Here is a 26,653-nt window from a genome sequence, read left to right as displayed (position 1 = left end):
GACAGCAGTATCCCTGGCTGTTGTTTTTTATCACTAAAGTGAACTGACTCAACGTTTGGCTGTTTATAGCTTTACTTTACATACAGTAAATGGAGCAGCTGATCAAACGATCTTTGGCACTTGTGTGTAAACCAAATGAAAGGCCAGAGATCAGAGATAACACGGTGTACCAGCCACAGTCACATGGAAAGATAAATTAGGAGAAAGTCACAGGAAATGTAAACATCTTGTTTTTTTTACTGTCTTGAAAATGCGGAAGTCTGATTGGGTTTACATAATGTTACATTGCATATACTGTCGTTCACCACACATTCTGCAGCACATAGGAAAGACAGGTAGAGTAATATTTAGTAGAAAACATTTTGGGTAACGCAAAAGAGATAAGCACAAAACAAAAGTAAGCAAAAGCGAACAGAAATTAAAGACACAAAATAATGCTAAATCTGGATAAAAGAAGCAAAGATGCATTTCTTGCAGGAAAGCTTTACAGAAGTAAATGTTTCTGTACTTGCTGCAAAAACAAAATGCATTCAAATATACTGAGATTTGTAATAAAGCCAATGGTGACAGAGCCAAAATAATAACAGCAATTCATAACAAAATGTTACAAACTTTGGGGCAGCGCTAAGACAAAAAAGAATAACAGACTAAAAAAAACAAAAACTTAAAGTCAGCTATAAACATGCATCATTATAAAAGACTGGATTAAAAGGCAACTTGTGATTTGATTTCAATAGGAATATATATTTAGAGAGGAGAACAGATGTAAACTCTTGAAGTTTCTCATACCTAAAAACAAGGCATTTCTGGTTCTGAGCAGCATTAAAGAGCAAAACTTTTTACAGCTAGATCATCTTCTAAGACTTTGTAGTTTATTTGCGTTTCTCCACTCACACTCCAAAACTGCTCTGTCGGACTGCCTCTGATGGATCAACAGGGATGGCAGGAGAGTTTAGACGCGCGCAGAGCTCTACACATTTACAACATCTGAGGTAGAGAGTGTCACAGGTCTGCAGAGGGAAAAATCACAGGCTAACAGAAAAGCAGTGTTAGCAGGGGTGCACCCAGGAATTTTTTAATTGGGTGACCACGTGGGGGCGCTAAAAATCTTGGGCTGGTGCACAATAAAAATGTTGCCTAGATTTGGAGCCAAATTTAGCCCCCTCCCCACAAGCTACGCAGACATCGTTGGTACCAATGAATGTATATAAAGATGGATACCATGTGTCCACTTCCTCCCACTGGACAAAAATGAAACCAGAATATCCTGAATACGGTTGCTGCTAGCTTGTGATGACATTTAAAGCCCGGATCTGTGCAGTACCAAGGTACCACCCTATTCACCCAACCGACCAATCGCCACTGAACAAGAGCAAACTGACTGGCACACACAGCTGTCAATCATGACGCCAAATCTTGGTTTTGTACCACCAAATAACTAATATAGAAAAATGAACACTTGAAAAAACATTAGCGTGATAAGAACTACCTTAAACGACAGAAAACATTTTTAAGAAAAATGGTTAGATATGAGGTTTGAACATTTAGTTTGGCCAGACAATCAAAATGTTTTCAAAATGTTTTAGCTATAGTTTTGGATAGCTGATATGTCATCCAATTTTTATATACAGTCTATGGCTGGTACCAATGGATGCCTAGGGTTGTCTAGTTTCACCAGATACCATTACCCTTGCGTTAGCTTAAAAATTGCAAGTATCAGTGGGGCCATGGTCCCCACTGACCCCTCTTGGGAGCGCCACTGAGTTTTGGCGCACTGTTTTCCAAAAGGTCTCTGAGTTTTCCGACAGCGGTCAGACACTGTCAATAGTGACAGACTGATGAGTGACTTCCTAACATGTTCAGATGGTTCACTGACACGAGCTGTAGGTTTTAGGGAGACACATGACGGCAAGCAAACAGGATTAACACACTTTCAGCCATTTTCATTTCAGTACATTTTTGGTCTTCGGTAAATGAAATCAAGGCTTTAGGCAAATGCCCGTCAATTACAGTATGACATTCTCCACACAAACTTAAACAATAAATACAATATGAAAACATAAAACAAGCACCTTTCTGTTGAAGGTTAATGAACTGGGCACAGAGTTAATGATTGACTTGACTTCACTAATGGTCACGTAGTCAATGGTAAGTCAAACTCGTGTCCTCACTTCCATTCCAAATAGTGGACACTTAGTCTCGAAAATGATAAGATAATGTAGGTAAATGCAAAAAAAACCTTTTTATAAAGTGGTTAGGAACAGCATATACACCAGTGTTTTTGTTAGTCTTTGGTCCTTTTAAGAGGTCATCCATCCAAGCAGGTGATCTGTTGTTGATATGGGTATTTTATGACCCTCTATGACTGTGTCAGCTACTGGGCAAACTTCATTTTCTTTTTTATGCCAGGAAGCATATGAGTTTTTTTCCACTTTAACCAGAGGAACAGCATTGTGAATTTATGTCACACAATAAAAGTATGAACTTTTAATAATAATTTGACATTTTGGGAAATGCACTTAAGAGACTACAGAAAGTCTTTGTGCCTAGTCAATGAATAGTCCTGCATGCAACCACCCAGAACACCATAATTCATCATTTTTTATACTAATTATTGTCGTATAGATAGCACAAATGAAATCAAACATATTTGTAAGTGAGCTTGCTGAAGGTCCAATTTTGTTCCCTTTGGGCAGAGCTAGCAAAGCTGTTTTTCCCAGTTTCCAGTCTTGGTGCAATGCCAAGCTAAGCTAAAACAGGCTAAGTTATGCTAAAATGAGCTATGCAAAACTGCACCAAATTAAGCTAAGATAAGCTAAAGTAAGCGAAAACAAATCTAATTTAAGCTAAAATAAACTAAGCTCAGCTAAACTGCTGATTTTAAAAATTTAACGGACAGATATGAGAGTGTTATTGATTTTATCATCAAAATGTTGGCAAGAAAGAGGTTAAGCATATTTTCCAAAATGTCCCACTGTTCCTTTAAAAATATTAATGTAAAACACTGACGAGGTTTTTCAGGCACACAGTTTGATTACAAGCAGCCCCCTTATGTTTGAATCAGTCACAGTGCAGTCAGGGCACAACAGACCCTCTATGGCACCGAGGGTCTCTATTAACTCCTCCATTCTTTCCACTCTCTGTGTTTTCTGTTTGTAGTCGTTATCATGGAATACACACCATGTACGCTTATTATAAATTTAAATAATTAAGGTCTTGAATGTGGATTTTACCCAGGTTCCACTACAAACAACCTCGAGATCTTTAAAGGAATACTTCACCCCCAAAATTATCATCTGTATATCAGCTACCAACTGCGTGATGCCTTGTACTTCTAAAGAAAATGTTGTTTTTCTCACATGCCTCCCAAGTGAATGAAGAATTCTTGATGAGTTGAAGTAAATGGAGGCCACGTTAAACAACAGCAAAACCATGAGAAAAAATCTGTTTAAAAACTCTCGCACAGCTTGTGCAATATAATTCAAGTCTCATTTATCCAGTCGTATGCTCAGTACTTCCAAAAACACATGCATTTTTGCGAAAATGCTACGATTTAAAACACGTTAGTAAAAATGGTCTCAGGCACGCCGAGTTGCGTGTATCGGTTTGTGTAAGCGTTTGAACTCTGCTCAAGCAGAGCTCATATGCACGCACCTACTCAGGCATGCTTAGAATGCGCTAATCGTTAGGTGACGTGTTTTATATTGTTAACATTTCAGAAAAAATGCATGTGGTAAGCAAGTACTGCACCTACGACTGGTTAAATGAAAGTTGGGTTATTCTGCACAGGCTGTGTGAGAGTTTGTAAACAGACGTCTTGATATAGTTTTGCTGTTGTTAAACACGGACCCCAGTGACTTCATCAAGAAAGCATGGATTCTTTATTCACCCTGAAGACATGCGAGAAAAAAACAGTTTCTTTCATGAATTTAACATAACAGGAGGTATGTAACTGATATACAAAAGATCATTTTGTGGGTAAATGATTCCTTTAATTAGGGTCCCTCCCGTTTCAGTTTATACTTTGCTTCAGTGGTGCATACAGAATCACCAAACTAATGTACTATTAAAGCTAATTGTGACTTGATGAATGTGGAGCCTTTGGGCCCCAGAGGGTCTAGGATCAAGCCTTGCCTTTTTAGTAATCCAGCCTTGAGTGCAGTCCATTGTATAAAGAAGAGATCTCCTGGATTACACAACATGCTTGTCTTGACATGTTGTGTAAGTGTTTCAGATTGGACGTCAAATCATTGTGCTTCAACCTGCGTCCCTTAAAGTGTCCAAGCAAGTTCACACCCCAGACGATCCCAGACATCATGATTAACACTAATAATGACCTCCAGAGCACTCTTCTATATGTCCTCATGACATTTTATGGATATATTACCCCCAGTGTTTACAATTGAGGGGACACTGGAGACAGGGTGGCAGGGTTAAGGAGAAATCTACAGCAGATCAGTTTTCTTTCTTCTGATTCAAAACAAAGATGCTGATTGAGGCTACATCAAGTCACATTTCCAAACATAACTGGGTTCTTGTCTTGTATAATCCAATAAGTGTTCTTTTTATACCACATTTCTACACCTAAAACATATGATACTGTTGAAAACGGATTGTAAAGAACGGCACGAGTCCACCTTTCCCTTCTGAAGCTGTTTTGGTAAAGACACCAGCTAAAGATGTGTCAGCAGCTTTCCAACTGATTGCATAACAGGTATTCTTTCCCTTGTGAAAAAATATTAAATATGCCATTTTCTTAAATTTCACTTATAACCTCAAGTTTTCCATGTTGTAATATTATACTACCTATCTAATGCATAGTTCCTCGGGATCACATTCATGTTAAACTTCAACCTATGACTCTATCTGATATGTTTCATCACTTTGGCATTTTCTCCAACTGAAGGCAGTCATTACAATCTTGGCTAAAAACACAGATACTGTATCTCAGTCCGACCCGTGTGCCTCTCTTTCAGTCTGTTTCAGCGGGGCACTTAGAGGACGGACTCTCCTGTTTTGCTTCGTGCATCTTCCTGAGTTTTCTCATGCTCGATCATCTTCTGGGTGACGTCCTGCTCCTTGTTCAGGGCCGCCTCCTTCTCCCTCCTCTTGCGCCTGGCCTCCACCCAGGGTATCAGACACAGCACGGCTCCTCCGAAGATCGGGGGGATGCCTGCCAAGTAGAAGGCCACGTCGTAGCTTCCCAGTCTGTCCCTCAGGAAACCTGTGAGCAGAGATGGGGAGAGAAAGACATGTGGATGTTACTACGATTCCAACTGGAAGTTTGACTAATCAAGTCAAAGTTTACTTAAAGGAATACTTTACTTACAAAATGGTCATTTGTATATCAATTACTCATCCCTCGTTACATTGAATTCATAAGGATTTTTTTGTCTTGCATGGTTATACAGTGAATTAGGAATCCAAAAACATAAAATTCTAGATGAATTAGAGTAAATTCTGAGCTAAGACTGAATACGTTAGACTTATACTGTTTGAGAGTTTGTTCTGATATAGTTTTGCTGTTGATAATTGTGCCCTTTTACTCAAATTCATCAATCATTTTCTCTCTTTTTTTTGATTCTTTGCTCACTGTGGAGGCGTGCAAGAAAAAGTTTTCTTCACAAAATCAGCAAAACACAAGGTGAGAAATTGATATACAAATAGGTGTTTTGAGGACAAAGTGTTCCTTTCAACCCTTCTTTTTAGTGCAACATCTACACATGAGTAGAAACAGCTGCTGTATGACACATAAGCATAACACTGACCATCATTCATGACACAGATCTTACTGAAGCCTGTGAGGGTCAATAATAAACATACTCGTCTGTAAGGATACTCATTCATTCATTGTCTGTAACCGCTTGTCCTCGCAAGGGTCACAGGGGGCTGGAGCCAATCCCAGCTGTCATCGGGCGGGAGGCGGGGTACACCCTGGACAGGTCGCCACACTATCGCAGGGCCGACACGTATGGACAGACAACCTTTCACGCTCACACATATATTAGCTTATTTTTAGTACAAGGGGCTGCGAACTTATCAAAAGATCCGATGCCAAGAGTGAACATTGGGAATTGAGTCCCCACTCTCATGTTCATGTCTGTGTTTGCACATCTCATACAAAGCTTTTACATGCACTAAAGTAACGTGTAAGAATTGCAGAAAGGTTTCAATAACATGCTCCCTTGAACATTGTGTAACTGAGAGACTGTCTTTAATCGAAGTAGGGAGTTACAGAAACCTTATCTCCCTAACTAGATTTTTCCTGGAAACTGATGTAACTGGATTTCTGAGACAGTCACAGCTGATTACTGACCTGCTGCATGTGAACACAGATTTTTTAGTAAACATGTTACTGAAGCGCATGTTAAAATGTCATCAGTTTCCTGCGTAACTCAATTTCTCCCAGTAGCATGGTTTCACAGTTCCCTGTTCAGCTAGAGGGAAGTTCAATCCCTGTGTCTGCTAGCATTCACTTTGGTAAAGTTTCCCTGAGGGACGCTGAATCTGCAGCTGACCTCTGACCTCTAAGCATCTGAGGGGGAGAGTCACACTTTCTGTATCTCTGCATCTCTTACTAAGAAAAATGAATGCCTTGTCTTTCAGACAGTTAGAGCACATGAAGCTCACATGAGCTACTGATCTATATCAGGGGACTCCTTTAAACCAGCACAGTGCAGGTTTAGTCAATTGCATTCCAGCAATGAAGAGGTTGTGCATTTCCCACAGCTGTTAGCAAACAGTTTCTGCTTTTAATTTGCACCCTTCAAATTAAGCAACAAGGTGTTAAAATAAACACTAGGTGGTGCAAAAGGCCTGTGAATGTCAGTATGATATTCTTCTTTATCTCAGGACCTGGGCTTTATTAGGATGCTGAAATTATGCATTTTGTCTGGTGACAAGATCAGAGGGCAGAGGTCAAAAAGGCCACTGTAGTTTTTGCATATATTCCATTATATTTGCATCTTCTGTTTAATAAGAAAATGTCCTCCATTATTTGTGAATCCTACCAAAAAAAAAAATCTATTGATAAAGATATGTTAATGTAGAAGATCTTTTCTATAAAATAAAGCATTTATTTCAGTTAAAAATCATTAATACTGTTCAAGCACAGACAGATATTTGGCACTTTCAGTAAAATATTAATGAGACTGAGAAGAATGAGTAGTTACAAAAAAGCGTGACTTAACTACAAAGACATACATGATTTATTCACAAGATGAAGACAAAATGTAAAATGTATTCATTTTAATTATGAAAATTATAGCTGTCTTCTCCACCTTGCCTCTTTCAGTTGTATAATTTATTATTCATTAGGACTCCGTAGCCACACATAAACATGTTCTGTCAGTGCTTTTTAATAACTGTGATTTATATGTAACATTGTCTTGCAAAATAAACAATTAAATCTAATATTCGATTGATCACAGTGGAGAAAGCTTGTTTTCTTTGTTTTGCTTTCACAGAGAGGTCAGAGGTCAACCATGAAGAAGGGAAATAGTGACTTGCACAACAGCTCTACTGAGTCACCATGCTTCAGTTTTAACATGGTTCATATCCACGATGACATGAGCATATCATATATTAAGTGGCTTGTTGAAATAGTGCAATTCCTGCTTTACCTGCGATGGGTGGCCCCACAGTCATGGGCACGGACATCAGGCCAAGCAGGAAGCCGATGGCCTGGGACACGTCTTTGTCTCCGACCAGCTCAAAGGCGATAGGAGCCATGATGCAAATGAAGCAGCCGTCAAACAGTCCCATCAGGAGGCACACTGCGATCAGCCCACCGAAGATGTTGCACAGAGGGATCATCATGGACATAAGGCCGATGACCAGGAAGGAAGCCACCTGAAAGGCCAAGAGAGAAGGGTGTATTTACGTTCTCACTCCTTTATCTAATGGGTTAACAGAGTGCCCCAGGGATGAGGCCCGTAAGCTAATGTCACCCTGGTTGCCTCACCAAAAAGCCTATGGGATTTTTCTATTGGATTTGGGATCATTACAGAAATTAAGCTCTGTGGTGAACACATGTTTATGATACTTACATGTTTTGTTCAGCAAGTTAATCTTCACAAATGAAAACCGCTTTCAGGATTTTGAAGCCTTACTGCAATCGCCAGAAGTAAAAACTACGATCGGGTCTCTACCGCTAACAGGCCCTTAAGCTGAATTCGGGGTGGGTGGCTCAGCGCAATAACGATTTGTAGTCTCATTTAGCCATTTCTTAGCAACCATCTTTGAAGACACATAAAAGCTTCAAAGTTCACAAGAGGGGTATTTACTGATTTATTTTATTAATTTCCAGGTTTTAAGACTTATTACAGGGGTTCTCTATAATCTTTATGCAGCAAATTTTGATTTTATTCAGTTCCCTTATAAGAGCTAAGTTTCCATACAAGTTCTTTGTTTGGATTTCAGAATCACATGTGTATCATTACACATGATCGTCTAAATGCCGTTTCATGTATTTTTCACATAAATAGAGGAACTTAAGTCATATTTAGTCAGCGGTTTTTAAAGTTTAAACTAATGTCAACTTGCTTTAATGCAATCCTATTAGGTTGCACTTCAATATGGATAAAAAAAGGTTTTAAAAGTAATGTCATACTATACTGATAGAGTATATTTCCTCAAACTTTGAGGCCTGGCACTCACCTGCAGGTAGACTTTGTTGACTCCGTTAATATAGTCTGCGACCCTGCCGAAGATGAGACGGCCGACACCGGACGTGATGCCGATACACATGAGCAGAACTTCTTTATTGGCGTCTTGTCCAAAACGCTCCTCCACATGCTTCATCTAGGGAGAATAAAGAAAACAGATGAAGACAGCTGTCTTATGGCTCTACTCCAGGGCGACACCCAGGAGAAAAAATGTAAAAATGCAGAAGAGGAAATCCAACTGCAGGGGTGAAAAAAAGCTTAGCTTATAAAATATTTATAGTCTTTTTCAAAAAAATGTAAAATAATTTTGAGGGTTTTTTGGGAGGGTTTTTTATGATTTTCAGTTTTTTGGATGATTTTTTTCTTATTATTTAAAAATAGTAATTTTACTTTATTACTTTTAATACTTTAAGTACATTTTCGTGATTGTACTAACTTTTACGTGACTAACATTTTTAATGCAGGATTTTTACTTGTAACTGAGTATTTTCACATGGTGGTATTAGTACTTTTACTTAAGTAAAGCATCTGAATACTTCTTCCACCACTGGACAGAGCCATGGGTAAAACATGGTACCATCAGCAAAAAATGGACATTGCATTGCTCAGTTGGGTAGAAAATCAAAGAGAGAAATCAAAACCAGTGGAAAGCTAAATGTTAAACAAAATGTTGCTATTAACAGCATCAAAAGCCTGAAAGAAATTTACATGGAGTACAGCACAATGTTGATTTTCATCAAGAAAGTTCTTAATGTCATCCACAACAGCAGTTTATTTTTCCTCTAGACGCTCATACTTGTGAGTGAATCAAGTTTTACATTACATTACAACTTTTTCCATGTTGCTGACATGAAAACTTGCATTGGTAAATTCAGTGTTTCACATTCTATTTGTATCAAACAAGTTGGATATGTAAGCAAGGTTTTGAAGTATCTGAAGTATTTGGCAGTGTTGGGGCCAATTTAGTGATTCCACAGCTCTGTTCTGTATCAGCTATTTTTCAGGCGGGAGTTTGTTGTTACTACCATGTCACAACCTACTCATCAGCACGCTTATCCAACTGGTCTATATTATAACATTCCTCTTTTATCTTCTGTTTTTGCTACCAATGGATGTTAATTTCCACATCAGACTGTGAGAAAAGCAGCCCAGGTGTTCTTTTTACCAAATTACTCACTGCATGCATCCCTTCTACCCCATAGCAACTTCTGTGAGGCCCAGAAGTTGAGAGCCAGTAGGAAAAGAAGGGTATGCTGTGTGGAGCACTGCCAGCTACTTTTACCTTCAGGCAGCAGCAGTCCCACTCAAAGGGCCTGTCTGTGTGCTGCCTCTATAACCCAGACCCCCCTTCATTCCCCCTGCAGGTCACACATCCATTTGCAAAGACCTCTGGATGACTTATCATCTTTGTCAATACACCACAACAACATGCTCTGTGTTAAGGAGTGTCCTGCTTAGAGGGGATTCCCACATCCCAGAAGCAATGCTTCAGGCATGACAACTGGAGGCCCAGCGTGTGTGTATGCATACATGCATCAGCAGAATAACTGATGATATTCAAATCAATTTAGGGATGACCCCAGGGGAGGAGACTTTCAAGGGAGATGCCAGATGTGACAGCCTACTGCCAGCTGGACTGTTTGAGATGTTCATATGTTAAATAGACAACTCCCTTTAGCTAGTTGCTGCCATTACAAAAGCATTGAGTTGTTTCAACATCTCCACAGTATCAAGAAATTATACATTAACAAAAAATATTGTTTGTTGATCAGTTTTCTTAACCAGAAAACCATGAAATTTTTAATAATACATATTTAAGATCAGTTGAATTCTACATAATAATATTGTGTAAGTTTTATGGTCAAGAACCCAAAGACATGACTGATGAATGAAGATATTGTTGAAACTAACTCTTCTGCAGCTTTGTGCAGATTTAAAATGTATTGCTTCCGTTTAAGTTTATTCTCTTGAGAGGAACATGGATGGTTTTTCATCTGTAAGAATTGGGCAGCAACTTCTGGCGTTAAAAAACGAAGACAACAAGGAAGTGCCAAAAAATACAATTCCTCCAATGACCACTTGAGGTTGGATCCAAGAGCAAGTCAATCCCCATACATCCCCATGTTAAAATGCCAAACTTTACAGCAGAAATAAACAAATGTTTAAAGCCTGGTACAAATAACAGTTCTGGTTTCTATCGTTAATTTTAACTTTCAGGACTGTGCAAGATGTGCATTTTTAAATATACCAACCGTTTAAATGTTATCAGGCCTTAAAGTCACACATTATTTAGGGCATGGCCATCCTTTAGTGACAGGTGGGTGCCATCAGTTGACAAGTTACTACCATGACAACAACGCTGGTTATTTAAAGTAACCATGGTGTATCCCCAGATTCACAGAGTATAGGCGTATAGATCCTCTGAGGAGTAGGATCTTCAATTTTTCCAGTTAGTAATGTTACATGTTGTTAATATGGTTTTAATCTTGTTTTTTACTGGTAAAGATTAGCAATAGCATGATCACAGTTAATCATGGACTGTAATGAACCATGCTAGCCAAGCTAGCAGCTAGCGTTAGGATTAGTTCCACCTTCAAATATGGTCACTCCTGACTCCAAAATCTAAGATGGCAACAGCCAAAACGCCAAACTAAAGGCTTCGAAATGATGAATGACGACTGATGAATGGTGACTTCACAGTGGCAGAGTCCATTGTCTATGGTAGGAATGCACTGTGATGCAATGTTTTGGCAATATAACTGAAATTAGAGAAAATGATCATCGATTAATAGATCAATAGAAAACAGATGTTCTGATATTTCATTGGCAAAACTATAAAACAATGAATCAATAAAATAAAGGGCAAAACAATCAATGCTGAAAACAATTAGTTGCAATCTTTAATGTAACTCTGCATCAGTCAGCCGCATTAGACCTTCATCAAGTCAAGTGGATCATTTCGCCAAGATGCTAGATAACACAAGAGTAGATGACAAGCAAGAAAAACGTGCACACAAGCAAAAACCCACTCTGATAAGATTCATGTGGTCAATTATATCTAGAGACAGACACTTCCTCTGTTGTGATGGCACACTTAGATTATTGGACAGACCTGACAAAGAAATCCATGAAGCATGGCACCTCTGTCACAGCGACCGGCTGAACGCCACTGGATGACATACCTTATTGAACTCTCTGACTCATTCACACGCTGCATCAATAATGTCTGTTATGTATTCGAGGCTTCCTGCGAGGTTGCAGGATGGTGCACCTCACGTGTTTACTCATTACAGATAAAAAAGCAAGAACAAAACAAAGTACAATTTTGCTCCTCCTATGTCCTCTGACAGATTAGATGGTGCTATAAATCTGCAGTGCTTATCTTCACTCCTGCTTCATCCAGTATCATGCTACTGTTTATCATGGAGCGCTTGTATTTATACACGAGCTGATCAGTCAGTCAATTTCCGGTCTTCAAACGCTCCTTTAACCCCGACATTGAGGTTCACTAAAAAAATATATTATTCTTACAGCAATTTGTCCACTACTCCCTGAGTGACTGATACAATTATTTATTGTAGAGTGACTGATTGAGGACCACTGCATAAGACCTGAATAAAATTTAGCCAAAAATTTCAGCAGGATGTAGTCTGACTGTTTGTTTGTGTGTGTGTGTGTGTGTGTGTGAGTGTGTGTGTGTGTGTATGAGTGTCTTTCATCACATTTTCAGGAAAACAAGCTCACTCTGATGTGATGCAATTCAGAGCCTGGCATGGAACATCAAACCCTACAAAATAAATACACTCATTCACAGAAACACAAACACAGACACATGCGTTCAACACAGGCACAGCAGTTCAACTTCTAACTACTTCACGCAGACAACCAAATTAAACAGAATTGTTGTGATGTATTACATGTGTTGTTGGAGAATTCCACAAGAATTCAAATCAAACAAAACTAGACTATGTAGAACTTCCAGATTTGCATGATAATAATAATGATAATAATAATTTGAACATGGTATGTGTCAGAAACGTCATTACAGTGGTGGAAATGTTTCACTCATTCTGCAAACACTGACCCTAGTGTTTATGTGTGAACTGCATCTTGAGGGTGTGTCGTCGTTTGGTCAGTCAACTCGCAATAAAGTAACCATTATGTGACGCATTACCGAATTTACCGCTCTCCATGGAAAATGCTTTGGATCTGTCAACTTCACATACCCCAATGGATCCAATGTATCTCTGTGATAACCCCAAACCACTAATCCACTTCCTACATTTCCCATAATGCCTTTGACCTACAGAACATGCCTGAACAAACCTTATGCTGCATTCATGTGATGTCGAAAGGTTGGGAGTTTGCGAGTTGGGAAGTCGTTCTTTTGAATTCATTGTGTTTATGTGCTTTGAGGTTGTAAAGTGGAAAACAACCTGGAAGCTACAAATAAGATGGGTTGCCATTGACATTAACACCATATTACACTTTACATTAGGTCAAAAATGTATATTTAATATGTGAATTAATAGTTTCTTACTATTGACCAAACATTGACTTTTGCCCACCATGTTTATGCAATTATAACAAAAATGGAAACCTGTGTTATAAAATAGTGTTGTTATCCATGTTAGTATACTCGCCTAAAACTACTAAAATTGCATGATATAACAAAATATATAATTTTTTACCATAAATTGTTGACACTGTTTCCATACAGCCATTTATGCTGCCTTGAAACATCAAACGAAGTCACAACTCGGTAACTCGGGTACTGTAAAACGTTCCCAATTTCCCACTTATAATTACAACTTTGGAGATTCATTCATGTGCTTGTAATTCGTAAGTACAGTAAACATGATATTTCTGAGGAGTACATGAAGGCAAAATAACAGTAGTTTCTGGCAGGATTTATTCAATGTTGGTTTTCATCTCTTAACAAAAAAATATAGAATATTACCATACTCCTTTAAACTCCACAGTAAAGCTTTCTAACAGCAGTCAAACAGCTGTAATTAATAACATTAACAATGGCTGCCTTTCATTCAGATGTGTGTAAATGAAGTGGAGCAATCAGTGATGTTAATAGTAGCACCTGTGCCTCTCCTGCTGTGAAATAAAAAAAACTATAGTATCTGGAATTAAATTGATATTTGACACTTGATAAGACACACATGGCACATCACCACCACCTTCTTTAAACCTGCTTTAACAGTGTGTTGGGGGGTGAATTTCCCCTTTCAGAGCCCCACTGTACACCAACCCACTTTCTCTCTGCTCTCTCTATTCGCCTGTTTAATGGTCATTAAACCTCCAGCCCTCTTCGAGCCCACACGCCGCAGCCCTGTGGGTGCTCCTCATTAAACACACTGAAACAAGCTTACTTTTTAAGTAGAGACAGCTTCATACAGAACAATAGCATTCTGTGTGCTACTAGTGTAAATCTGTTAGGATTTAGCCGGGCTGATTCAAAAAAGAGGAGAGGATATACATTATCAGTCTGGCTGATAAACTTTCTCACGTGCTGTTCTTCAATATGTTCTTTTTGCAAAGTCAGCAGAGAGACGCTACCACACCTTTAATCAGCCCACGCATGGAGCAAACACAGCCATACCTGAAGGCTAACATCTTATCTCTAATCAGCAATTCATGGAAAAAGTGTGGGTCAAACACTGGACTTTAGTCTTTTATCGTCTTCACTTATGCGCGGCTTGATTTGGAAAGAGGAAAAACACACATGGAACTGTGGCAGTGTGGCTCTAAAAGGACACGTAAACACACCAGAGAAAGAAAAGGGGTGTTAAGGGCCTGTTTGGACTCCCTTCCTGAGTAGCTGAACAATACGCAGTTTGACCCATGTTTTTTCCCTCCTTCTTCCGATGCAGTGTCACAAGGCCGGTGTTTGGCCTTAAGTGCAGGGTGGGGGGAGCTCTGTGTCTGGGGAAGGACGGATGCGGGAGCTATAAGTCATGGGGTGGCGCTGAGGCTGCAGTCGAGCCCCTGCAGTGTCCCAGTCTGAGTAGCAGACACAGGAAAACAGACTGATCTCTCTCCAGCAACAGAGTCATCGTGTCCAAATAAACAGTCACCCCCTGAGTCCGTCCAACACATCCAGGATCGACTCTCCAGCCCTCCCAAGAAGGTGTTTTCTCAAATATCTTATTTTTCCATCGTAAAGCTGAAATAAAGGAACACTCAGGGAACGTGACACCTGTTTACAGAACTGTGTCCTGACTGAAATGAGAGATTGAGCCTTCCTGTCATACTTTCATCAGGACCACAAAGCTTAAGTATCTCATGTGGACAAATGCTGCTGTGAGGGGAATTAGGAAGCCGCTGTGACGTGCAGTTTGTCGGATGCAGTCACGTTGCCCGCTGTAGGCTTTTGTAAACAGTGTATTCCTATAAGCAGATATCTGCATATTTATGCCGAATCTGTAGGCAACGGGACGAGCGTTCTGGTTTCGATAAGTAATTCTATTGTAATCCAAGTAGTACTGATCAGTCACATTTTAACACCTTGGAACCAGCAATTATGGTATTACAATTAACTTTGTATGAGCTTTTTTAAATTGATCTACATTCATATGCAGATATCTGTTGATAAAGATTAGCCGAAATGACCGGTGAACGGAAGAGGAAGTCTTGACCCAAATATCGGCAGGCTACACCAGATCTCCAAAAATATATAGGCCCGTGCACCCACTCACACATTTTAACCATTAGGCTATTAGGTCAACATCTTCAAAATACTGGTGCCCCCAAGGATGGGACAGGGGGGGCCTTGCCCCCTTGACACAATTGCTGGCTTGGCAAAAATAATTGTAGGCACGTTCATTTTTTGAGCTAGCACAAAGGCAGTGGTATCTACTAAAACCAGACAACCCAAGGCATCAGTTTGTACCAACTATGTTTGCATAGCATGTTGGAAAGGGGGCTGAAAAACATTCCAACTTTAGGACACATTTTGGCGAGGGAACGACTGGTACAGCAAAGGGGTCCCTTGAACTCTTGCCTGGAGATGTCCCCACGAGTCTTCCCTAAACTTGAGAAGGCTTACTCCCAGTCAATATTTTTTTCCTTACAATAAATGTACTCCTTCACATTAAAGCTGTATATTTGTCTTTTTCTAGAGAAGGAAAACAAGCCTATTTGAAGAACAATGAGTTGCCTAACATGAATCAATACATAACAAATGAAACCCAACGTTTGTGGAACTCAAAAAATTAACTGTACAGGTAGTAGTCTATGCACATCAGATAAATAGTAACATTAACCGCTAAATTAAAAAAAACAAAGTACCAGTGTGCCATTCCTTAACACCCATGTTGACATATTTTTTCAAATAGCCTATATACTTCAATAAAATTCCTAAAATTCAGCATTTCAGTGGTCCCATCTGGCCACCCCTATGAAAACTTTCTGGGGGCGTAACTGCCTCAAAAACAAAATTTTGTTCACCCAGATAACAAAACCAATTGTCTCTACCAGTATCTGGTCATGGGAATAGTTTTGTTTTTATTTGTACGGATATTATGGAAAATATGTGCATAACTGCCTTAATCAAAGATCACATAAATAATATTTGTGAGGTAAAACCTGATGCCATTTGAGGTGTTTTTCTGACCATCTGCAGTGTATTAAATTAGAATAACAGTCTGTTGTTTCTTGTATAAAAGATTTTCAAGTGTCCTTAGAGGGCCTTTTTCTTATTTAGACCTTTCTAACAGGGACATGCATGTTGTTAAATGCTGGAGTGAATTCTAAAAGTCATAAACCATCTCATGGTAACACTCTGTACCATTGCTGAATGCCTGGAAGATCCTGGCTGGGGTTGAGACTTCCCCTTCTCACCTTTCACATTAATCAAGCTCACGTTGTGAGTATGTGTTTTGATATCTGTGTTGTTGAAGCTCTCTAGTTGACCTCACCCTTATTCCTCCCTCGTGCCAACAAACACATCCTCGAAAACATGAGATCAGGATACTGGGAAATCACACCATGGAATCCCTCTGCTGGCATTTACATGCTGTTAATCGTCATCAAACTGACCTTTGGCTTAGAGAGTGGGGTGATGATGCCCAGCAACACAAACAACACGAAAATACACATAAACTGTAAAGGTCGGTGACATCACATTTGATTGAGAGAGCAGATTAATGACGTATATAAAAAAAACACAAACTTACCAGGTGAACATAAGGCACAAAGTAGCCGTAGAGGGCTGCAGGGATACCGAAGGCCCAAATGCGATATCCCAAAGACCTCCAGATATTGATGTTAAAGATCTCGCTCATGGGCGGGCAGTTGCCTGTGCGGGTGCTTCTCGGCTTGACTGGCAGCAAGGGTTTGTAGGTGAAGCCAGCCAGCATCAACACGAACATAAGGATGCACAGGACGCGCATGGTGTTCTGAAGGCCCACTCTTTCCAGCAGGCCCGACAACACGAATGGCAAGGTGATGGTGAAGATGCTGCTGCCGGCCGTCACAATCCCGTTCACCAGACCGAGACGTTTCTTGAAGTAGTGGCCCAGGATAACCAGGCTGGGCTGGTAGGCAAAAGAGCAGCCGCAGGCGAACACAATGCCATAGGTGAAGTACATGGGACCCAGAGACCTGAGGGGATAAAAACAATCAAGATACATCACTGTAAAGCATTATGACTCACTGCTGAGATCAATATCTGCTTCAGGGAAACTATGATTTTTAAGTACGAAAATAATCAATGTGTCTTTTCCTAGCTTTTTTGTATCTGCACCTTCAAAAGCTGTCTAAATAATCACCTAAGAGAAAAAGTGAAATGATGCTGCCTTTTGAAACTGTACCAGCAGCAGAGATTTATTTATCATATTCATTTTCTTAGCACTTTTTTAATGTGTTACATAGTGTCTAACTGTTTGTGATTCTACTGATCACAACATGTATATACACAAGCTGCTTTTTACAGGTTTTGATGATACTGCTTACAGCTGGCTCAAATTAGTGATGTCAATGGTTGACCGCCAAAAATATTTTGATAGATTATGGTCTCTGTTAATTTTGCTACTCTTCAGTATACTGCACTCTGCAACATCCAGGTGTGGTGGGAGCTAGCTAGCAGTTCCACTCATTTGGTGATTACCACTAGTAATGCTGTCCCAACTAAACAGTGTTGCTGAGGAAAAATTGTGCCCACTCTCCAGTCTCCCCCCAGGTTGCCCCAGTGTATAAGCAGCTTAACCCCTGTTTTTTAGTTCTTAAAAATTAACCAGTTAATTATGAGTTAACGAGTGCTAGGTTATCAAAGGTAAAATGAACCAAAACTGATATCCCTGATTTAAATCATACCTTTGTGTAGTCTGGAGTTCAAATCCCCAAATGACTTATAAAGGTGTCCCTCAAGTAACAATAATCGGCCCCCTTCCATTTACTTTATGAAGATAAAATGTATTTTTCAACAATTGCAATTTTATGCTGATGATATCAACTTTCGTTCCATCAGTTCTATGTCAGACTTTTTCCAGGTTACAGTCTGCTTGTGATACTTCTATACTCTTAAAGCAAATGTAATCAATACAGAACATCATTATAAGTACTTTGGGTAGATAGCTGATTGTCCTAAAAACTCATGTTAAACACCTCACTTAAAAACCATGAATTCAAATGATTTTAATACTATTTGTGATTTTTTTAGTTATTGTGTCTGTAACCAAATAAATACAGCTTTGAAAAACAGATCAGTCCATACGCTGCTAAAGCTCTCTGGAGAATCTCTGGACTATCTTTAATACCACTTGTTTGTGGTAGGATTGTATTTTACATTGTTTGTTTCCCCTTTCTTTTCCTTTTCCACGTGTTTTGTTTTGTTTATACAATTACCACAGGATGGTTGTAAGACAGAAAAAGATTGTGTTATGATGATCCAAAGGCATGACACCAAAATAAATACAAATCGATGAATGAAAAGGCTATTACTAGGTACAATGTTTTTAAGTGTTTAACCTGTGTCAGCTGAGCCTTTCAAGCACGGCAAATTCCATCAAACAGCACATTCAAAAAGGTCAAATGATTTTAGTCTAGTGATCAAGGTACAAATAAAAACAGGATGGTGCCTCGAAGTGGTTTCAAAGTCCTGTGCAAAGTCTGTTTGTGTTTGTGAAATGCTTTTTGACAGCCACTTGATAAGCTCTATTTCAGTTGTTTTACTGCTTATTTATTGCACTTGAAAGTATTTAAGCAGGGGCTGAACACTTGCCGCTTTGTTTGGATCACACATTTCAGTGTGTCTGAGTGAGTGTTTCCTCACGTGTGGACGCACGCAGTTCCAGGAAATTATTAACAACGGAGTGCTAAGTGCAAAGCAACCTACCCACAGAGTCTTGATAAAAGCTAAAAGGAGTATATGCACTTCCTGCTCAGCAGCAAACACGAGACAGACAATTAGCAACATATAAAGAACATATGGTTCCTATATCTTGAGGCAAGGTAGATTTAGGACTTTTTAATGCCACCCAGAATTAAGTTTAAGACAAATTTACAAATAACAATAATTAAAGAAGCACAATTTAATTTTGACAAAATGTTTTTTTCTAACATAAAACATGACTTTTTTTGTCCAGTGGTTAGATTATCTACATCAAATGTTGAAAAAAAAACAAAACCCTTTTTTTGACTGGGACACATGGAAAACATGAACATTATTTATGATTGTAAAATTATCTGTTTGGTTTACCAACACAAGTGGGACATTTCTGGGCAATTATGTGTTTCTCAATCTGCATATGAGTTTCCACTGCTATGATTCCTATTGTGATGACTTTAAAAAAAGGAATATTATATCATTTAACAAAAAAATAGAGGTTTCCAATTACTTTAAGATTTTACAATGCAAAGTCAGAAAAAAAAGATTCATAAAATCCTATTTTCCATGTCTGAGCATTTTAGGACTTTTGAAAGATTAATTTAAATCATTTTAATAACAATTAAGGCCTTAATTTTAGATTCATGAATTATTATGTGACTCTGTAACTGGTAATTACTCTTATTAACAAGTTTGCCATGTGAACTTAAAGGGTGATTATATGTCGACATTGCCCCCCCCAAACAATGTACACCCTAACAGATATCCATGCAAGTCATGCTCCTAATCCGTCATTATACCTAGACTATTAAAGGTTAGATACATCTGTTGGTTAACTATTGTTTTTAACCTCAAACTAAGGTTACTGACTACCACAGCAATCTTGTAGGAGTGTATATGGTAAAAACATGTTGTCATTTTGAATCAAAAAACAGATTTTCTCCCTTACGTGACAAAGGAGCTGGCCAAAAGGCCGACAAGGCCGACAGCAGCGCCGCCCACTGCGGTAACTCTGCAGCCGAGGATGTCGGTGAAGACACTGACGATGGGAGAGCAGAAGAAGATCATCCCCATGGAGAGGGAGCCCACCCATGCTGCAGGAGAGAGAGAGAAAACAAGATGAGTGTATGAGAAGATCTCACACAACAAGCTGTAAGAGTGATTATCACTTCACATCCCAAACAGAAGACTGATTTAAGACACAAACAAAAGTGTTTCCAGGAAGACGCTGTTGCTTAATACTAATACCGGTGATAATAATAGGACACTGTTGATCTTGTATCCATGTACACATTTACTTACTTACTGACACACACACACACACACACACACACACACACACACACACACACACACACACGCGCGCACACACACACACACACACACACACACACCCTGTAGAGTCACTTTGTTCAGGCATCCACTCTTCAGATGTCCTAAAGGTCACAATTCCTTTTTTGGATCGTGTTCATTAATCATACTCGAATGAAAACATATTTGGGAAAAGCGACACAGAAACAATAATAAGACGACTAAGATGTGAAACAGCAGAAACACCCATTGAGTGGACGGGAACAAGTGAGCAGGAAAACACTTAGGTGTGATCTAAACACTAAGTAGTGTACACAGACACCATGGAGATGTCATCTTCCCTGTTGCATAGAAGCTACTGTAACATCTCACTGAACTCAGCCTGTCTCATGCACTGCTCATATGTTCTCCTACAAAAAATAGTGCAGCAAAATTCATACTAATCCTGCGTAATCATACGCCAGTAACTTGCGTAATACGCTTCGAGCTGTGTTCAGAACTGTGTGAACTTTGAGTGAACTAGCTGAGTTATTGAATTATTTCAAGATACATTGTGATCACCATATTTCCTTTTCTTCAACTAATTACAGTAACGACAGTAAAGACACCCCAAAATGTTTGTTTTTCTAAAACTAACCACAGTAACTTTACTTGCCTACATTTATAACAGAAAGTATAGCTTACAAACTGGAGTATGGAGTTTGAAAGACTTGGGTGTTTACCTGGCAGGAGGGGTCTAACAAAAAGATGATTGCATTATGGGAAATGTAGGATCCAGTGTTTTTAGAGCTTGACCAAGTGTATGCTATGGACTACAACTTAGAATATCTTCGCTGCTTCAATTTTGACTATTATTTTTTATCACTAAAGGGCACGCACCTGGAGGGGATGATGCATTTTCAGATTCAGATTCAGATTCAGATTCAGACAACTTTACTAATCCCAAAGGGTTATTCAGTCCCAAAGAGTATTTGCAGACAAAATCCTTACCCGATAGTATGTTATTGTCAAGGACAATTAACAACAATAAAAGATAAAAAATTCTTTGTTATATTCGAAGTCCCCCTCTCTATAAATGTATTAATGCTACATCACTAGCTTCTCACTTTAATGCTGTCATACTGCCAAACCCACCATTCACGTTTACATAAAATCCCTCTGTACTGCTTTAGCTGTGCTCACTGACCAGACCAGATTGTATTTTCTCAGGCAAAAAAAGAAAAAAATGGCACTACTCTTCAAAGCCTGTCTCTTATACCTTCCTTCCCCACCAGTATCTTTTTAGTCTAATACTAGAGCAGAAAACTGCTTACTTATTGTTCAAACAAAGCATTTCTTTTTTGATTACAAGTCAGATCTGCCTGTAAGAAATGTCAGTAGAGCAAAAACTCTCACCGCAGGAAACATCCGCAGTATTTGCTCAATGCCTAGTCAGCAGTCTTCTGTGAGTCTAAGTGAGTCTAAGGTTAAATACCACTGTCACATGCTGCAGCAGACCCATAATATACTGTATGTTAAGATATGTCGGGCACATTTACAACAATGCAGGTAATTTCAGGATATTAACAGCATTGGAAGAATCAATCATTTTAGTATTTATTTAAAGAATGTAGAGCCAAATAGTACTGATAGATAACTATGGGCAGACTCTCTAAGGTCTTATCACAAGTTGTTTTTATTTATTTTATGACAAATGGGCAGACATGCATGTGGTGACATATCCTTGGAAACAGATATTGCTATAGAAATGCTTCATAAATAGCAAGCTTTCAGCTATGTTGTTTTTATATTGCTTTTTTTATATTGCCTTTAAATCTCATCAACAAAAAGAAGTAAAAATGATGCTAGGGAGTGGACAAACAAGTAAAGCTTACACAAACGTACACAAATTGCGCAAACACTCGTGAGGTGCCCCTTGACCGTAAAAAGGATGGGGAAACCAGGAGTGAGTGACATGTTTTGGTAGGGTTGAGTGCCTGGGGCACTTTTAGCTCTCCAGTGAAATAACATATCCTACACTAGATAACTGTATCAGTATAGGCAGGGTTGAGCACGTGACACAGAATTTGTTTTTCTCAATTGTGACGCAAGGTCAGAGGAAACTTGTGGGAAAAAGTGGAGCAGTTGGAGTCTGAGTGTTTTTGTTGTCTGATTTTTAAGGAAGTTACGGGAGACCCCTGTGTCAAGTTTCAGGGTTATTACTGGTGTTACTGCTGTGTCTTATTCCCTCTGAATCTTCATTTCACCTCATGCTGTCACGGTATTATATGCTCTCAGGTTACCCCATAAGATAAATGTTATGAAGAAGTACACAGGTACAGGATAAAAACACCCTGCTACAGTATGAATCATAAGCAGCTTCTCCCTCATCAGACACTTTTGTTTTAGTGTGCTAAGAGTCTACAGCCAGGGTGTTATGCTAATTGTTAAAAAAACAAACTTTATAAAAGGTAATATTTAAGGCGTTCTTCTTTTCTTAGCAGCCCTGGTGAAGTAAATGTATGAAATAAAATGTAGGCTAGTTATTTGACAATGTAAAATGCTCACAATGACAATATAAACATGTTTAGAAGAAACTGTTTATTCTGGTCTAATAATAATAATAATAATAATTTAATTTTATAAATTATACTTGTGGTTTTGGATCAGGCTGTGGATCTTGTGTTTACGGGTTGGGTCAGGTTGCGAAACTAATTTCTCATAAGTGTGGGTGGTGGGGCAGTTATGGATTTTGAAATTCAGACCTGTGCACAATTCACTGACAGGAATGACACCAGTGTTGTTCAAAAAAAGATATCAATCATAATTTGTACCTGATCATGGCAATAAATCATAAGTAAGGGGCTCACTAAAGTTTTTACAGTTCATCCTGAGGGGAACATGCATGTCTAAATGTATTTTTTTTCTATTTTCTGTCTTTTCTATATAATAGTTGTTGAAACACTTCACTAAACTAGAATAACTGCCTCACGGTTGCATGCCTTTCCCACCCAGTCAAGATGCAGTTTATGTCCATGTTTGTCAAGACTCAAATATGTATTGAAGACTTACAATAAATTTAATAAAAGGTACTAAGTGTATTTTTTGGCAAAAACACGAATGCTTAACATACATCTTCAACCCAGCAGCAGAGGAGTTCTATATAATCAGCACAGTTTCAAGGTGGGCACCAAAGATTTGTGTCACCAATTTGACAAAATTTGAAATATGGTCACAATCTTCCCTTCTGACCCTGAGTTATGACATTGAGTAATGGCTAGAAAAGAACATTTTGATGCCACAGTAAAGATGACCTTTACTTTTGGGAAATAAACTGTCATCATTCCATTATATTATTTTTGTCATGATTAGTGTGAATTTCTGGGACGGCCAAAAATTTGTTTTGTGAGCTTACAGGGTCCTTTGAACACCAAAATCTAATCCATTCATCGTTAAAGCCAAGTGGAATTTTGCACCACCGTAACAGAAATTTCTGATTTAAGATATTGTAATAAGATATTGTGTTCACGAGAATGCAATGTACGTATGGACAATTGAAATCATAATGCCTCCAGCCATGGCTGTCGCCAGCGTGGAGGCAGAAAAGCTTAAATGTCAGTCTGCTGGTGGTGCCAGAGGAAAAGTCAATGGATCATAAACGTCATTAGGATACATCATCTTTGGACCTTGAATGTCAGTAACAATATTCATAGCAATCTATCCAGGGTAAATTGTGATATTTCAATCCCAAGTGGTGGAACAACCAAGTGGGCAATATTACCAATCCATTTCTCTGGACCATGATTCGGCAAAAAAATACTTTCCAGGATATGCCAGTTTGTTTGCAGTTTTGTAGATGTCAGTTAAACCAAAGCAAGTTAAAGTATGAATTATTTTTAAATCTGCATTTAAGGACCACAGTCAGGTATTTTTTTTAGCAGATATTTGGGGTCTTCCCTGCCCATTTTCTACACCACTGTGGTCCAACTCATTGCCTAAAATGTGCAGATGCAGAATTTTAATTGATTGTCTTGTCAAAAACTTGGCCAAACTTGCTTACTCTCGGTTCTGGTTAGAGTTAAACCATGCCTGATGAGATCAAAAGATGTTTACTGGATACAGAGCAGCAATATCCCTCAGTCAAAAGCTGTACATATTTAAATTTCCACATATAGAAATACTGGCGTGTGACCTATATTTAGTTATCGTCCTCATGCTCAGAGCCCTGCTCTGGTTTCCCAGTGTGAGCCAACGCACAATTGAAGCTTCTACGGATCTATTCCAGACACTGTAGTCAGAAAAATGCCCAAACTCAATGGGGTCCACTCTGCCTGGTCTCATACTTGTAGGGATATCTGTCCGCTTTAAGCTACATAATGTAATAAATGGCAGTGAACAAGAAAGGCAAAGAATCCCTCAAGGACAACAGGAAATTGCTGCTGTGGTTTCATCTGCTGGCTCTCTCGATTTAAAAGCATTTACGCTTCAGACAAAGAGGAATTCCAGATTGAAAAATGTAATATCAGGATTCTCTCTGTCCCAGTGACATCCACCGTTACCCGCGGGCCCCGCTTGGACACTGACAGACAAGGCAGAGTTGCCCTAAGTCCTCTGTCTGCCTTGTTAAAGACTCCTTTGCTTGAAAACCCTCTGCTCTGAACCCAGTCACCCCACAATGACTCAACTTCCATGAAAACTGCAAACTATGCCTCTTGTAAACCAGTCTAAACGATGTGACACCTTTTGAGAGTTCTTGAACTGCAGATTTAAACTCTAGTCCTTGTTGTTTGGTGATTAATAGTCATTGAAGCTGTTATCATGCTGTGCTACCCATTTTGTACTGCCTAGAACAGTGGTTTCAAACAGTTTCATTTGACTTATACCAACAGCCTTATCAAGTGTTTACATAGCCTATTACTTTGAGCTATCTGTTTCACCAGTCAACAGAGTGATTACTCAGTACTTTGGACTAATTATTATAACTGATCAGTCAATACACTGAGCTAAAAATGTCAAAGTCTATTACTTTGAACTAACCATTTCAGCGGTTTACTCAATACTTTGAGATAAAAATTCCAATTGATAACTCAATACTTTGAGCTAACTAATAGAACTGACTAGTCAATACTTTAAGCTAACTATGTCAAAGCCTATTATATACTTTGAGCTAACAATTTCAACAATCTATTAATTGCTTTGAATTAACTATTTCTACAGTCTATTCATTACTTTAAGCTAACGATTTCAAGTAAAGTAATACTTTGCGAGCTAACTATATCATATTATAGTTAGCTCAAAGTATTACTTTACATATAATATTAATTACTCTGAGCTAACTTTTTTCAAAAGTCTATTAACTACTTTGTGCTAACTATTTCAACTCAATTAATTACTTTGAGCTAACTATATCATATTACATTAATAACTTTGAGCTAAGTCTATTGATTACTTTAAGCTACGTATCTATCTCAACAGTTTATTTGTTACTTTCACCCAACTGTTTCAACTGTTTACTTTTAAACAATTTCAACAGTCTATTGATTATTTGGCCCAACTATTTCAGTCTTCTATTAATTATTTTGAAGTAACTATTTCAACCATGTATTTATAACTTTGAGCTAAGTATTTCAATTGTTAATACTATGAGCTAACATTTTCAACTGTTTACTTTATACTTTGAGCTAACTATTTTAATAGTCTATTAATTATTGAGCCAACTGTTTTAATCATCCATTCATTATTTTGACCTAAATACTTCAACTACCTATTCATTAACTATCTTAAAAGTCTATTCATTTATTAGAGCTAACTATTTCCAATGCCTATTCACGAATTAACTACCTTAAAAGTCTATTTATTACTTTGAGCTAACTATTTAAACAATACAGTTTATCCATTGCTTTAAACCAGCTATGGTTGGCAATCACTGGCAAAGGACATCAAACAGGACCAAGGGTGTAAAGCACAGAATGGCCCTCATGGATCTCCGATGACTTCAATTCAATTTGTGAATAAAAGCAGCTGGCTGAGTTATCTATTAACCAAAGTTAATGGAAATAACTAATGGACAGGCTTACTTGGCTCATATTGCAGTGGCATGACAGACCATTTTCCTGGCTTGGTCAAATAAACAGCTTGTCCCTGTAGCACGTTCTAGGAATCTGTTGACTAAAGATGCTCAGGCTAAAGATCTAATACCAACATGGAAAATGAAGACAGGCTTCATTTAACACCAGAGACCACTTAAAACAATGGCTGTCTCAGGCTGTTGCACTGGAATAAACATAAACTGAGGAGGAAAAGCTGTTAATAAATCAAACGCTCTCGCTGCCAACAAACCGGAAACAGGACCAGATGT

At 38.6% G+C, this 26,653-nt stretch overlaps 1 protein-coding gene across 1 annotated transcript in view; it reads right to left on the bottom strand.

Moving 5' to 3' along the window:
- Positions 1 to 217: 217 nt before the first annotated feature.
- slc16a10 (solute carrier family 16 member 10) overlaps positions 218 to 26,653 on the bottom strand; it is a 51,344-nt gene continuing 24,908 nt past the window's right edge. The window contains exons 2-6 of the mRNA XM_042503340.2: positions 19,955 to 20,099; positions 16,856 to 17,282; positions 8,659 to 8,802; positions 7,623 to 7,851; positions 218 to 5,224 (exon numbers count right to left, since the gene is read on the bottom strand). Coding sequence (XP_042359274.1) covers positions 4,995 to 5,224; positions 7,623 to 7,851; positions 8,659 to 8,802; positions 16,856 to 17,282; positions 19,955 to 20,099 — 1,175 coding nt within the window. The 3' untranslated portion in view covers positions 218 to 4,994. The remainder of the gene's footprint in view (positions 5,225 to 7,622; positions 7,852 to 8,658; positions 8,803 to 16,855; positions 17,283 to 19,954; positions 20,100 to 26,653) is intronic.

This window comes from Plectropomus leopardus, chromosome 16, assembly GCF_026936395.1.
Source record: "Plectropomus leopardus strain MGB_pleo_1.0 chromosome 16, ASM2693639v1, whole genome shotgun sequence".
Classification (NCBI taxonomy): domain Eukaryota; kingdom Metazoa; phylum Chordata; class Actinopteri; order Perciformes; family Serranidae; genus Plectropomus; species Plectropomus leopardus.
Note: the sequence above shows the minus strand (reverse complement) of the source record. Positions and strands in the feature narration are given on the sequence as shown.